At 44.2% G+C, this 14,290-nt stretch overlaps 1 protein-coding gene across 2 annotated transcripts in view; it reads left to right on the plus strand.

The window, feature by feature from the left end:
* Window positions 1–14,290, plus strand: part of PPEF1 (protein phosphatase with EF-hand domain 1) — a 109,914-nt gene that overhangs the window by 25,388 nt on the left and 70,236 nt on the right. For both annotated transcript variants that reach the window (XM_043570118.1, XM_043570117.1), the window contains 2 exons: window positions 11,060–11,187; window positions 11,903–11,963. In XM_043570118.1, coding sequence (XP_043426053.1) covers window positions 11,060–11,187; window positions 11,903–11,963 — 189 coding nt within the window. The remainder of the gene's footprint in view (window positions 1–11,059; window positions 11,188–11,902; window positions 11,964–14,290) is intronic.

Raw genomic sequence — 14,290 nt, forward strand, 5'->3', positions numbered from 1 at the left:
TCGTGTCTCTGAACTGTTTATAAGGGCTCCACTTTCTCCGAACTTTTAAATATTAGGATTCCTCTGGGTTCCTCTCGGGCCTTTTACTTTGTCACTCGAGTGCTCTCCTTCGGTAACTTTACTCTCATGGCTTTCGTTATCATCCGTATGTCAAAACTGCCAAATCTTCATTTTCGGCCTATATCATATACTATATCCCTGGTTTGTTGGCATCAGTTGGGAATCATTACATTTTATTTAATTAACCAATTCAATCAATTTAAAATCCCAGTATAATTAACATATAGTGTTATGTTAGTTTCAGGTGCACAGTATAGCGATTCAACAATTCTATATACTCAGTGCTCATCACGATAAGAGTTCTCTTTGGGAATTATTTTATTTTATTTTATTTTATTTTATTTTATTTTATTTATTTATTGTAAGGTAGGCTTCACGCCCAACATGGGGCTTGAACTCATGACCCTGAGATCAAGAGTTACATGCTCTACTGACTAAGCCAGCCAGGCGCCCCTTAGAGAATCTTTTTTTTTTTTTAATGTTTATTTATTTATTTTGAGAGAGAGAGAGAGAGAGCACACAGGGGAGAGGCAGAGAGAGAGAGAGGGAGAGAGGGAATCCCAAGTAGGCTTCATGCTGTCAGCACAGAATTTAGGGAATCATTTTAAACAAGAACTTTTCTTTGTGGAAGGAAACCACTTTCTGCATCTGAAATTATGATCCCTTTCAATAATAATTTTTAGTTAATTGTTCACTTTTTGATATGCTAATGTGTGGGTCTTGAGGTTTATATAGGAATGGTACTACAAACACATTTATTGCCTGTATGAAACAGGCACACAAAAAGCAAACATCCTTTTCATTTTTCACACCTATTAAATGCATCTTCATATTTTTTGTTTATTCGCTGTGTGACTAATCCACCTCTACTTTTAGAAATGTTAAGTATTATGAGACTCTGCCACGGACTATTTAGAGACCCACTCTAGAATCATGAGCTCTTGGGGGGTAGAAAGTATTACCGGAAGAGTATGAAGTCCCACCTCCCCCATTTAAATGCTTTTCACCAGCTTCTAGCCTTGACTAGACAATTCACAAAGGAGCCAGCTTTTAGTTGGATCCTGTTAGTTGTTAGAAAATCCTGTTACAAAGAGACATATTTCAACGGAGTATAAGAAAGGGCATTACCTGAGGCCCACTTGCCAGTTATTTCCTGTAATCAGAACACTTTTCTTACACAATTATGGCTTTATATTGCCTTATCTTTTCAGCAGCTGCAAAAGGCAAAAATTTAATGCTGATCGTATTTGACCTTGGGTGAATGAATGTGGCAGTATAACTCAGATTAGTAATTAATAACAGGGGAGACATAAAACAGAATTGCAGTCAAGACATTTCATTTTTTTTTTTCCGAGTGAGGATTAGAGGTCATGATTGAATTGTTGAATAGAACATATTTCCTATGAGAAAATTTTTCAATAATTTAAAATGCTAGTAGTACTTTTACATAGCTAAATTTCTTACATAATTAAAAATATAATAGTTTTTAAAAATTGAGATCTTCCTGATAATGATTCTTTACAAAATTGGCAGAAATTCATATGATAGAGAGCTCACGGTTACTTGTAAACTGTCGTTTTCGTGGTTTTACTGATTTAGCTTATTATTTCGGTATCGTACGGCTAAAGCTTCATATTTTCCTGAATTATGGTGTAGCCAAGGATTGCAATTCTTATGAAAACTTCCATAAGATGGGCTTCGTGTAATCTTTGTGTTGTTCCATTGCCCTGTTGAATAAAAGAAGGCTTTAAATGGGGCATTTAACAATCTGAATCCTGATAAATGTAGAGAGAATGAGTTCGAAAATCACTATTTTTGCAACTACCATAGAAAGAATTGATTTGGGCAAAAATTATCCGTGGATATTTTGGAGAACAGAATATATGCACAGTCCTAAAGCATGTTCCTGCAAATTGTTTATTAATTGTAAAGAGGGAGCAAATAAATACATCTACAGTAGAGAGTTTTACGTGGCCGCTGTGGGGCGATCCATCCGATCGGGTGGGGTCTGGTGGTGAAAGAAGTCACTTGAGGCAGAGCAAAGGCAAATGAAGTTTATTGAATATTCTGCCAAGGAGCAGCAAAGGAGAGACTGTCTGCCAGGAGGCAGTGGTGGGGGGCTGTAGCTAAGGAGGGAAGGGTGAGGAGGTCTGGGAACACATGGAATTTTCCTTTGTTTTGGTACCTGTGCTCAGTAGTAAGTAGTCCATTGGTCAGCTAGGGCCTATGGATATTTTTTTAAGTTCTTTTTTTTTTTTTTTAAGATTTTTGTTTAGGGGCGCCTGGGTGGCTCAGTTGGTTGAGCGTCCGACTTCGGCTCAGGTCATGATCTCACAGTTTGTGGGTTCGAGCCCCGCATCAGGCTCTGTGCTGACAGCTCGGAGCCTGGAGCCTGCTTCAGATTCTGGGTCTCCTTCTCTCTCTGCCCCTCCCCCGCTCATGCTTTGTCTCACTCTGTTTCTCAAAAATAAATAATAAAAAAAAATTAAAAAGATTTTTGTTTATTTATTTTATTTTTGAGAGAGAGAGAGAGAGAGAGAGAGCATGAGAGAGAGGCAGAGAGAAAGGGAGACAGAGAATCCCGAGCAGGCTCCACGTTGCCAGCTGGGGCTCAAACTCACCAACCGTGGGATCATGACCTGAGCCAAAACCAAGAGTCGGATGCCTAACCCACTGAGCCACCCAGGCGCCTGGGGGTGCGTCGCCTAACGAGCCTGTTTGCACTTAGCCAGGTGGTGGACGCTGTGGGCCCTTTTACCTTACTCCAGTTTAACCAAGTAATCTAGGTTCATATCACCAGTAATGAGACAAATTAATGTCATCTGCCTTCTGATGTAACATACTTGAGAAAGACTCATCACTTATTCCTGCCAAAATATATAACCTGAATCTAATCATGAGGAAATAACAGACAGATCCAAACTGAGGGATATTTTAAATAACCAGCCTGTACTCTTCAAAAATTTCGGTGCCATTAAAAAGAAAGAAAGGCTAAGGAATTGTGTTAGAATAAAGGAGACTGAAGAAATGGTAGGCATGTGTGGAGAGAGAGAGCAAGAGAGAGTAGGAGAATGCATATGTGACAAAATATTAACAATTGTACTATTCTCACCTTTCCCCATATGTCTGAAAATCTTTCAGAGAAAAAGTTAAGAATATTCCAGTCCTGGGGCACCCGCGTGGCTCAGTCAGTTAATCTGACTCTTGATTTTGGCTCAGGTCATGATCTCATGGTTCGTGGGGTCGAGCCCTGCATCAGGGTGCTGTCAGCACAGAGCCTGCTTGGGATTCTCTCTTTCCCTCTCTCTCTCTCTCTCTCTCTCTCTCTCTCTCTCAAAATGAACAAATAAACGTAAACAAATAATATCCCAGTCCTGTGCAACCTGAGATGTGTTTGTTAAGTCTGTGGTGGCCGCAGCCTAGGGTTCTGCCCTTTGGGAATGCCGTTTATTAGCTCTTGCTTGTTTTCCCTTCTTCTCCCTTCTCCGTCCATTGCAGACTCTGTGAACCACGTCCTGGCATCATCTCGAGTAGCTTCACTGTAAACATGGACAAGCCCAAATGCACTGGTGTCTCAGTTCCTTTACCTCCTAAACTCCAGCATCCCTTCCTCACTCCACTTGAGAGGCTCACTCCCCTTTCCTGGCCCCTGTGGCCACCCGCACCAGTTCTGCCTCTGGTAGTCTTTATGACTATCCCATGTTCTGATCTCTTGATCTTCATTGAAACCTCCGGACCTTAGCCCCTTCCCATGTGTCTCTGTCTCCCAGCCCACGCTTGTCTTCACTTTCTTCCCCGTCCATCTCTATCCATCTTCTCTTGGCTGTCACTTGAGCCACTTAACCGATCATACACAGTAATCAGACTCTAGGCAATTTAAAAGAGAAATGATGGGTGAAGTGTTTAATGTTCCCAGACTACTTGCTAGCAAACTTTGCTACAATTCTTGATGCAGACGCCACGGATGTTAGTGACTTGACTTGGATTTTTCTATAGGGATAATCCAGTTGTTTTGTTGCTGTCGTTGTTGTTTTAGTAGCCTTTAGAATTTGTCTTCTTTGTCCAGAAGCTTCTAAGCTGAGTGTTCACATGTACCTGCCCTATTTTGTCCTTGAATTGTTATTTTCAGCTTTGCAATGTGCAGTAGTAGGTAGGCTGAAGCTGTGGCCCTAAAAAAAAAAAAAAAAAAAAAAGAAGGATGAATTAGAATATTTCAGAACTGGAGAGGATCTTAGAGATCACACAATTCCAAGTTCTCACGGTTCACGTGAGAGACTGAGGACCAGAGAGGTTAAACAATTTGTTCAAAGTTACACAGTTGGCACCTGCTTGAGTCAGAACCAAAATGGAAGTCTCCAGATGACCAATTCAAAATTTATTTCTTATTATCTCATGTGGACGGGTTGCTGGGTGGGTGAGCACATGAGTAAATAAAAAGTCAAAGAAACGACCTCTAATTCTTGCCCTTCTCTGACCGGAACACCAGAGGTTTCCAAGAATGATAAAATTATGATCTCTTTTGTCATTTAGGGAGAGTGATGGTTTTGTTTAAAGTGCCCGTCAGTATTTGGAGACTGGGCCTCATGCTTTACTCTCATTTCCCTCTGAAGAATAATGCCTTCCAGGGGTGCCTGGGTGGCTCAGTCGGTTAAGCGTCCGACTTTGGCTCAGGTCATGATCTCACGGTCTGTGAGTTCAAACCCGCATCGGGCTCTGGTGGCAGCTCGGAGCCTGGAGCCTGCTTTGGATTCTGTGTCTCCCTCTCTCTCTGCCCCTGCCCTGCTCACACTCTGTCTCTCTCTGTCTCAAAAATAAACATCTGGAAAAAAAAAAAAAAAAGAATGCTCTCTAGGGACAAGAATGCTGTGCAGGGTTGCCCGAGTTCGCGGATGAGTGAGCCTCACACGGTTCCTGTCTCGCTTGCTGCCCAAGAAGCAGACTTTGTGACCATCTCGTGTCCGCTGGGCATGTGCTTTGAGCCGTTTCTCCAGTGAAGTTAGAAGTATCTCTATGACAGTCACACACTCTAGCAGATGGCAGGTGTGGAATAGTTGTAAACAAGAATAACCAAGAAGACTGCGGTCCCAGAGTTAAGCCAGACTGTAGTGTCATCATGCTTCGAAGTGCTGAAGGAAGAGATGGTTTCCCCCTTGTTTAAAGCCTTTGGCTACTAGTTGCTTCGTTCTCTTTCCAGTTCATTTGAATTCATTTTAATGACTTCTATCACACTTGCGCCTCTCTTTCTTCCTGACTGGATGTCAGGCCCCTTAAAGTTACATTAAATATTTGCTCATCCTGGGGCCTCCTCAGGAGGCCTCTGTCAGCAGACTTTCAAAAGCAGAGAGTCTTTAAATGCCTTATTGTCCTGAATGTAAGGTTCTGGTTTAAAGAACTGTCTGTCAGATAAACTCTCATTTGAAAAACAAACCAAAGATAAGACTCTACCAGTCAGCACGAAGAGAAACACAAGACAGAAAGTCTTAACTGAAGAGTAATTTCATCCATTCAGCATATATATACCGAGCATCTACCATGTTCCAGGCGCTGTTCCAGAGTCAGGGGATGTAGCCGCTAACCCAGCGGACTAACATTCCAGCCCGCATGGAGATTACATTCTAGTGGAAGGAGAGAGACAATTAACAAATGAGTAACATATGTGCTATAGCAGGTAGTGATAAGTGCCAGGGTGAGAAAATAAGGAATGAGATGGACAATGGGCAGCGGGGTGCCATTTTGAAAAGAGTGGTCAGGAAAGGCCTCACTGAGAAGGCGGTCTTTGAGCCACGACTGTGCTCTCTAAAGGAGTGAGCCCTATGGATTCTGGTTGGCACAGTTCTTCTTGCTCCGGACTGTTGGGTTCTGGGATGGTAGCCTGTTTGTCCACAGTAGTTTGTGAAATTTTTAATGAATTTATGTATCATTAGGAAATGTGTGTGGGGGGGGCACTAGAAGTTGTTAGACTGGAGAGAGGTGATTATTGTGTTATTTCCACCTTACTTCAAAAAAAATTTTGTTAATGTTTATTTTGAGAGAGAGAGCAAGCATGAGCAGGGCAGGGGCAGAGAGAGAGAGGGCGGGTTCCAGGCTTTGAGCGTCAGCACAGAGCCCGACGTGGGGTGCGAACTCACAAACAGTGACATCATGACCTGAGCGTAAGTCGGATGCTTAACCGGCTGAGCCACCCAGGCGCCCCTCCCACCTTACTTTAAAAAAAAAAGCATCTGCTATTTATTGAGTGCTTCCTATGTGCCAGGCAATATGCTAAGCGTTTTATATTAGTCACTCAATGAATTGGTATATTACTAATACCTATAGCAACACGTTGCTAGTCCATTATTATACATTACTAATAGATTATTGTTCTAACAGCCCTAGAAGGTATTCATTCATTTGTTCAACGCATATCTGTTGCCAGGCCTTACCCCAGGTGCTGGGGTTATAGCAGTGAACAAAATGAAGTCCCTGTTCTCGTGTAGCTTAGCTAATAGGGGAAGATAGACAATGAACACGTAACCATACAAGCATATCGAATGCCAGATGGTAGAACGTGGAACGGAGAACAACAGAGCAGGTAAAGAGCATAGAGAACGTGAGGTAGGGAAGGTGTGGGAGGGAGGAGATACTGTTCTACGTACTGTCTCATTTTTTTTATGGCTGATTCCAAGTGCCACCCTGGGTTGTACGACATTACGGTTAAAAGCCCAGTTTCTGGAATAACAGAGATCCGGATTTGACTCTGTGTTCTCCCAAAGACAAGTGATGTGACCCCAAACAAGTTATTCCTGAGCCTCAGTTTCCTTATCTGTAAAATGAAGATAATGTCACTTCGTAGGATTGGTGGGAGGGTTAAATCAAATGAAATGAGATGATCTGCATAAAGCACCAAGCACAGTGTCTGGCACAAAACCAATGCTCTGAATCTTTGTCTTATTCATTGACCTACGTGGATATTTAATTTCTCGCAAACTCCCATGATAATGATGGCCACTGTGGGAAAGAAGCCACGGGAAAACCAAACCCAAAACGCCCTGGCTTGGTAATAGAGAATCCACCTGTGCTGGAGACAGAAAATTGGCCAGGTAACTTGTTAAACCCATACTGTTGCTTCCTTCTAGAAACGAAAATAGGAGGCCCTTGGGACACATATGGCAATAGCTTTAACTCTGGTTTTTTTTTCTGCATGGAATTAATGTGACGGGGAAGACAAGCCCTGTCACCAGTCACGTGATGAAGCAGCAGGACCAGAAGGGGACCTAGGCTGTCCAGCAGGTTCAGGACTGGACGACACAGGTCTTCAACTCTGCACGCAGGGTTGGGGGGGGGTGGTATGGAGCCGGCAACCCCTCGGGTAGGGTGTCTCATACCTGGGCTCTAACCTTTGCCATTTTGGGGGTTCCTGCTCCAGGAGAGCGTCCTCAGCTGGCTAGAGCGGCCGTGCCGCGAGCGGGTGGGTTCTTAGGAATCAGGTGAGGTTTTCGAGGTTGGATGTTTGTCCATTCAACCCTGCCCTGCCGGTCTCCTTCCCTGTGCCAGAGAGGGCCCTGCGGGTGTGGGGGGGGGGGGGCTGTAAGCCAAAGGAGCAGTAGCGGGATGTGAATCAGAGCCCCTTTTATCAGCCGCTGCCGAGGTACAAACCCCAATGTGGGATTCTGGGAAGGGCCTGAGCTGGAGCGTCCAGGAAGTTGGACACTTGAGGCCTAACCTGAGCCTGCTTTTCCCACCCAGTGACACCGGCTCATCGGGCCGGGTCTAGTCGGGAGGCAGAAACCATAGAGTGATCTGACGACAGAGGTGAATTTAAAGAACTGTCAATCGGGCGTCGAGTTGTTCCTAGGTCACCGAAAGGTCCCTGAAGGAACCCTAAGGTATACAGAGGTAGCAATTACGGGGAAGTTACCATCTCTAGGGCTGAGAGACAAAGGGGAGAGGTTGGAATTCTTAAAATGTAGAAGCTTGGAGGAGGGTTCCCGCAGCATTGGAACTCAGACCTTGGAGAATGGGGGCTGCCCGGCTGGCGCTGGTGTGTCTGAGGGGCTGCTGGGAGGCTGGTTTTGCAAGTGCTGGCTAACTGCAGACTGGATCCAGCGCAGCTATCAGGAGAAACTGCTGGGGGGGGGGTTGCAGAATGGGGGTGCAGGGTGGAGAGCCGTTGCTAGGTTCCACTAACACGAACGGGAAGCAGATGGGAAGGAGTGTGTCCCTGGTTCCCTCCTCCAGCCTCACTGTCGCGCCCCCCACTGCCCCTATTGGCAGAGCATCAGGGAGCGGACTAGAGGAGTGTGGGGTGACAGCTGACACGTGATAGCTTCGTAAGTGGCATTCATGCCCGGGTGTAGGGGCTCAGGTACCGGATGGTCCATTTTCCGGCCGGGAAGGGGGTGGGGAATGCCTTTGGAACAGAAGAAGAAATGCAGGAGCCGGGGAACTGAGCATTGTTGTCTCCCTTCCACTCCTACTAGTAAAATATAGCCCGTGAAAGTACTGTGTGCCTTATCAAATAAAATGGCAGCTCCCGCCTTGGGGGTTGGGGTGGGATCCCAGCAAGGGACGGGGCAGAAGCAAGGTAGAGATAGGGCAGGGGGCTTGGATCACCTATTTCCCCTCGTGGAGGAGGAGTAGAGGTGGTAGTTAACGTACGTCTAGCTTAGTGGCAGGCACATAGTAGGCATTCAAGGAATGGTGGCAGTTCTTCCTCAAACGAAGGAAAGGTGCAAATAGTTTAGGGAATGAAGTAACTGGCGATAGTGGAGAGAGCCCAGAGTTTGGACTCAGAAGAGCTGAGTCTGTACTAGATAAGTGACTTGAAACAAGATACTTGCCTCTCTGAACGCGAAGTTTCCTTATGTGTAACGTAGAGATGATACTTGTGGGGACCAAGTGTCTTACAATCGACCCTTAACATGTGGTCGCTGCTTTGTTCCATTATTAATTATAGAAATGATAAGCATGGTTATTTATTATTGGTGGTGCAAATCCTAAGTAGAAGAGACCTTATTGATCATTTATTCTACTACAGCACTGTGCAGATGAAGAAACTGAGGCACAGAAAAAGGTCAGTAGCTCTATGGAGGTTAAGAGCGTGGGCTACAGATCAGTGAGACCTGGGTTCAAGCCCTTGCTGTTCATTTCCACTTACTGGCTAGTCTCTCTCAACTTCACAGTGTGGTGAGGATCACGGAAAAGAGTCCATTGCCCGACCCTCAGTAAGTGCTCAGTAAATAGCCCTGGACAGTTCCACTGGGCCTGATGAACAGAGAGAGCCCCTGAGGTCAGGGTTGGTTGGTCATGACAGTGACTGTCCCGTAGAACAGACCTTTCAGGTGAGCCTGGGCTCTCCATATGGTGAGAACACTCGAGATTTTCAGCCTCCCAATCATTTGCTTTATCATATTGAACAAGTCACTCTGTTTCTTCTCCCTGTGGTTTTTCCCTGTAAAGATCATGATACTTGACCTCATGTCTACTTCCTGGGGTCTTCTGGAAGCTGAATAATGAAATGAGTGTCTCTGGAACCGGAGAGCCTTGGAGAAACTCATAAATAAATACGCTCAGATGACTAGTAATACCACAGCAGTATTGAGCCGGGGATCCTGGGACGGGAGGCTAGAATCCTGCTTTTAGAATTCAAATTGTTCTTGTTATAGTCAACTCTTAATTTTTATGTGCTAACTGGGAAAAATTATAACATGAATAAAAGAAGCCAGCTGGTGTTGATTGCTCTTCACTCTAAAATTTGAGGAAGGCCTAAGAGACTATATTTTAAATCTCATTATCTCTCACCTGATTGCCTTCTTCAAAGCTATGAAGCTACGGGATGGTTCCAAGGCTCAGAGCCCCAGAACGGAGTCAGTGTGCCTGAATAATCCACAAACAGGACCATGCTTATCCCTGCAGTAGCCGTTTGTTTAGCCATTTATTAACCAGGCGTGGGGCTAAACTCTTCACCTGTAGGATCTCCTTTCATCCTTATTGTAACTCTGGGAAGGAGGGAAGTGTGTTCATTTATCCATCTTTTATCAATTGAATCTCAGGTACGGAGGCTGGAGCGAACTGTACTTTTCAGTTCATTGTACTTTGCCATCCCTGGTCTGTGCACGACCCTTTCTTATCTTAGTTAATTAATTTGCTTGCTCCTTTTTACCCGTGTACCCCATACCCATTCACCCCCCCTTCCCCGTAAATACCCGCTCTATTTCTTTAATGTCTTTTCCTTCGTATATATTCTTAGGACACGTATATTTGGGGTTTGTGTATACGTATTTTAAATTTATGTAAAGTGATGTGTTCTATTTCATTGTCTTTAACTTGTCAACAACCGTCCTAACTGAAGCGCTGTGTTTTTAAGACCCAGCCACGTTGCTGTGGGTTTACTTAATCCGTTGCTTCGAGCTGTGGCCTGATGGTCCATGGTGTGCACCTACCGGAGTGACACATTCTCCTTCCTAGCGGTGGACAGCCAGGCTGCATTGGTGGCAAACTCCCTAGTGTCACAAACAAAGAAACACCGCCGCCCCGTATGTCTCCCTCTTGGGCCGTGTGAGGACTGCTTGGGGGTACGTGGTGAAGAATGGAATTGCTACTTCATAGGGCATCGTAGACTTCATAGGCCTAAGTAGTGCCGGAGGTAGGTGCTGTTATTTTCCCCAGTTTACAGATGGGGAAACGGAGGCTTTGAGAGTTTTAGTGACTTCTCAAAGTCACACAGGCAGTAATTAGCAGAGCCGGGATTCAAATTCATGCCTTCTTGCCGCCCAAACTCTACTGACAGTGGCTAGGCCATCAGTGTTCTCTGAGTATTTGAGACTTGAGGACATTTTACAAAAATCTAAAGGTCAATTTCACTGGAGTTGTTATGTTCTTAGAACCTGGAGATCCAGGCAGACTGGGTTTTTTTTTTTGTTTGTTTTTTGTTTTTTTTCCCCCGGAATACCTACTTCCCCAATCCCACAGCTGCATGGTAACTGGTTTTCTCTAATTTGCATATCCTGTGGGGCTGCAGTGCTCAAAGCTGCATTGGTCATCCAGAACTGGTACCGGGGCTACAGCACTCGACTGAAGGCCAGACAGCGCTATGCCCTCACCATCTTCCAGTCCATCGAATACGCCGATGAACAAGGCCAATTGCAGGTCTGTTTTGCAAGCTCGTCTCTTCTTTTGGCAAAGTGCTTCTCTTTACCCCTCGTAATTGAAAACACAAAGGAAGTTGGGGTCCATTTTAAGCTGAGGAACCTTGGCGAAAACTGTAACGGAGGATGTAGTGACACTGCCTTGGAACTAGCCGTTCGGAGAGGCTGTGATCTGGGAGGAAGATGGTGTTTTTCAGTTCTGAAGTCCACATTTTGAAGTGGGCTGCCAGATGTCTAGTCAGCTAATGAAAAATGGCCTTATTCTGTTCTTGGGTACGTGCCCCAATAGTAAAGTTGTCACTTTATGAAGGAAAAAATACTTTAAGGAGTTAAAAAATGGAAACATTTCCCAAGAACAAACCTGTGAGAGTTCTAGAAGAAAATAGAGGTGAGTGAAGAAGCCCTTTTTCAAGCTTGCAAAAGTGATGTATAAATCCAGCGTTAATGCTTATTAGCAGAAAAAAAGTACATTTTTAACAATAAAAAGGAGGGAGGATCTGTGATATCCTGTGTGTCTCTGGGGGAGGTGCGGCTCACCAGCGAAGGGCCAGGAGGGAGGTGGGAGGCAGGTGGAGGTGGGACCTGTTAGCACCTAAGGCAGCTGGGAGATGACTGTTCCATAAGAGTGAAGAGCACTCGCTTGGAACACCAACAGCATTTGCCACAGTAGCTGTTTGGGGGTCATCAATTGACTAACGTATTTTTATTTTGTCCAGCTATCCAACTTCTTTTCCTTCATGTTGGAAAACTACGCACATATACATGAGAAAGATCCAGGTAAGTACAATGTTTAGTCTTTTGAAAAGCAGTCATTACATATTGAACTGCTCTCTTCAAGGGATGTAAACTCCGAAGATGGGAGAACGCTAAGAAATTAAAACGATGCTCACCTGTCTTACCTTTGCGAACCCCCCCCCCACAACTGGTGAAATCAGGTCAAGTGGCTTTTTTCGCTGATTGTTGTTGACTTGACTAAATTGGTCATTTACTTTTTTTCACTTTGAAAAAGCTGAATTCGATTTCACTCAATGTTAATTTGCTGAACACCTTCTCTGAACCACAATCTCTTGATATACAGAAAGTAGCTTAGTAAAGAGGATCTTATTTTTATCCACAAAAACTTTTGTGCCGAGAGATCAAACTGTCCTGAGGATCTCGTGAAACGAATCTGGGGGGAAATGGTGGCTTGAACACGGTCGTCTGTTTTGCCGCATAGCCAGCTGTCTCTCTGTCTCTTTATCATTTATTTAGTCCTTCTGAAATGACTAAGGAAATCATTTCAGGGACAGACAATGTAGAGATGGTTCAAAACGGTTTCAAAATGATGGTTATTCCCGGGGCACGCATTTGTTCTGCAAATCAAGATGCCTGTTGTTCTCTTCAAGGTAGATGCTAGACTCACAGACTCACTTTTCTTTAATTTGGGTCATTTTTTGGTTCTAATTAAAAGTATATGTCATCTAAGAGCTTCTTTTAAATCATCTAGCGAGCACCCTTCAAAGCGGCAAAAGAATAGTGTTTTAATGGCATGCCTTGAGCTGAGCGCATATGTATGAAACTAATTAAAGCATTTAATGATCCGTAGGAGCTTTCTAAATGGTAGAATAGCCAAACCTGAGGAGTGGGGAGTGGGCGGAAGTGGGTATTTTGCCATTTTCTTTCTTTCAGATAATTGCAATTTGGAGACAGTTGTTTGTGCTTCATGTTCTTTGGCAAAATATTTCTGAGAGGAAATATAATGATGGTGAAATGAAACAGCACTCTTTTTGCTAATGACCTACTCTTTGGATCTGGTCTGTGTACTGGAATCACTTATCGAGATTCACAGACACAGATGGCTGGGTTCCAGCCCGGAGATATTTACTCAGGCTCTGTATTTTTAAAAAATCTGCATGTAAAAAAAAAAAATCTGCAGGTGATTCAAAAATATTTAAAAATTTTTATCAAAGAAGGGGACAGTGTTTTAACCTTCTGATGTAGACTTTTCTTGAAGTCTAACCTATGTTAAAATAAGTACCCAAATCACGAGTATATGACTCAGTACATTTTTTCGAAGTAAACAGGCCCTTGTAACCTGCGCCCAGAAGAAAGAAAACATTTTCAGAGCCACAGAAGCCTCTCTCCTGTCCAGTCACTTCCCAATTCCTCCATCATGACTTTCCTGTCTTCTGTATCCTAGATTGGTTTGGCTGGTTTTGAACTTCACTCCATAAATGGAAGCATACAGTGTTGAGTCTGTCTTTCACTCACCATTGTATTTGCGAGTGTCATCCACGCTGTTGCAATTTGGTCATTCTCATTGCTGAATAATACTTCATTTTATGAACATGCCAACACTGATCCGTTCTGTTGTTTATGGACATTTGGGTTGTTTGCAGTTTGGGTAATTTAAATGGTACTGCTATGCACATTCTTGTGCATGTCCTTTTTGGTGAACATACAGACCATTTTCTCTTGCTGTATACTCATTTTCAGTTATCTATTGCTGCATAACAAACCACCCCCAAATTTAGTGGCTTAAAAACAGCAACCATTTAACTCCTTGTGATTCTGTGGATCACGCAGGTGAACAGGGCTCAGTGGGGATGGCATGTCTTTGTTCCATGTGGTGTCACTCAGCCTCACTCAACCTAGCTGGGCTGTGTAGGGAGGTCTAGGTGGGCCTACTCGCATGGCCGGGACTTTGGTGTTGGCTCTGAACTTAGGTACCTCAATTCTTTCTGTCTAGCGGGATATCCCGGAATTCTTTACCCAGTAGCTGGATCCCAAGAGGACAAAGGCAGAAGCTACGACGCCTTTAAGGCCTATTATTTGGAACTCACACAAAATCAGTTCTGCCGTATTCTCTCGGTCACAGCAGGTCGCAAGGGCAGCCACAGATTCACAGGGTTAGGAGAGCTTCGGCTCTTGCCAGGGGAAGCAGTGGCATTCTACAGTAAAGGGATGCACACACAAAGAGGGGTGATGCACTGGGGGCCAGGATAAAGACGGACTGCCACCCAGGAGTGGAAGTTTTGGGTTACAGGGCATGCGTATGTCCAGCTTTATTAGATACTGACAAACCGTCTTATAAAATTATTGTACCAAGTTATATTGCCACCAGT

This window comes from Prionailurus bengalensis, chromosome X, assembly GCF_016509475.1.
Source record: "Prionailurus bengalensis isolate Pbe53 chromosome X, Fcat_Pben_1.1_paternal_pri, whole genome shotgun sequence".
In the NCBI taxonomy this organism is placed as follows: Eukaryota; Metazoa; Chordata; class Mammalia; order Carnivora; family Felidae; genus Prionailurus; species Prionailurus bengalensis.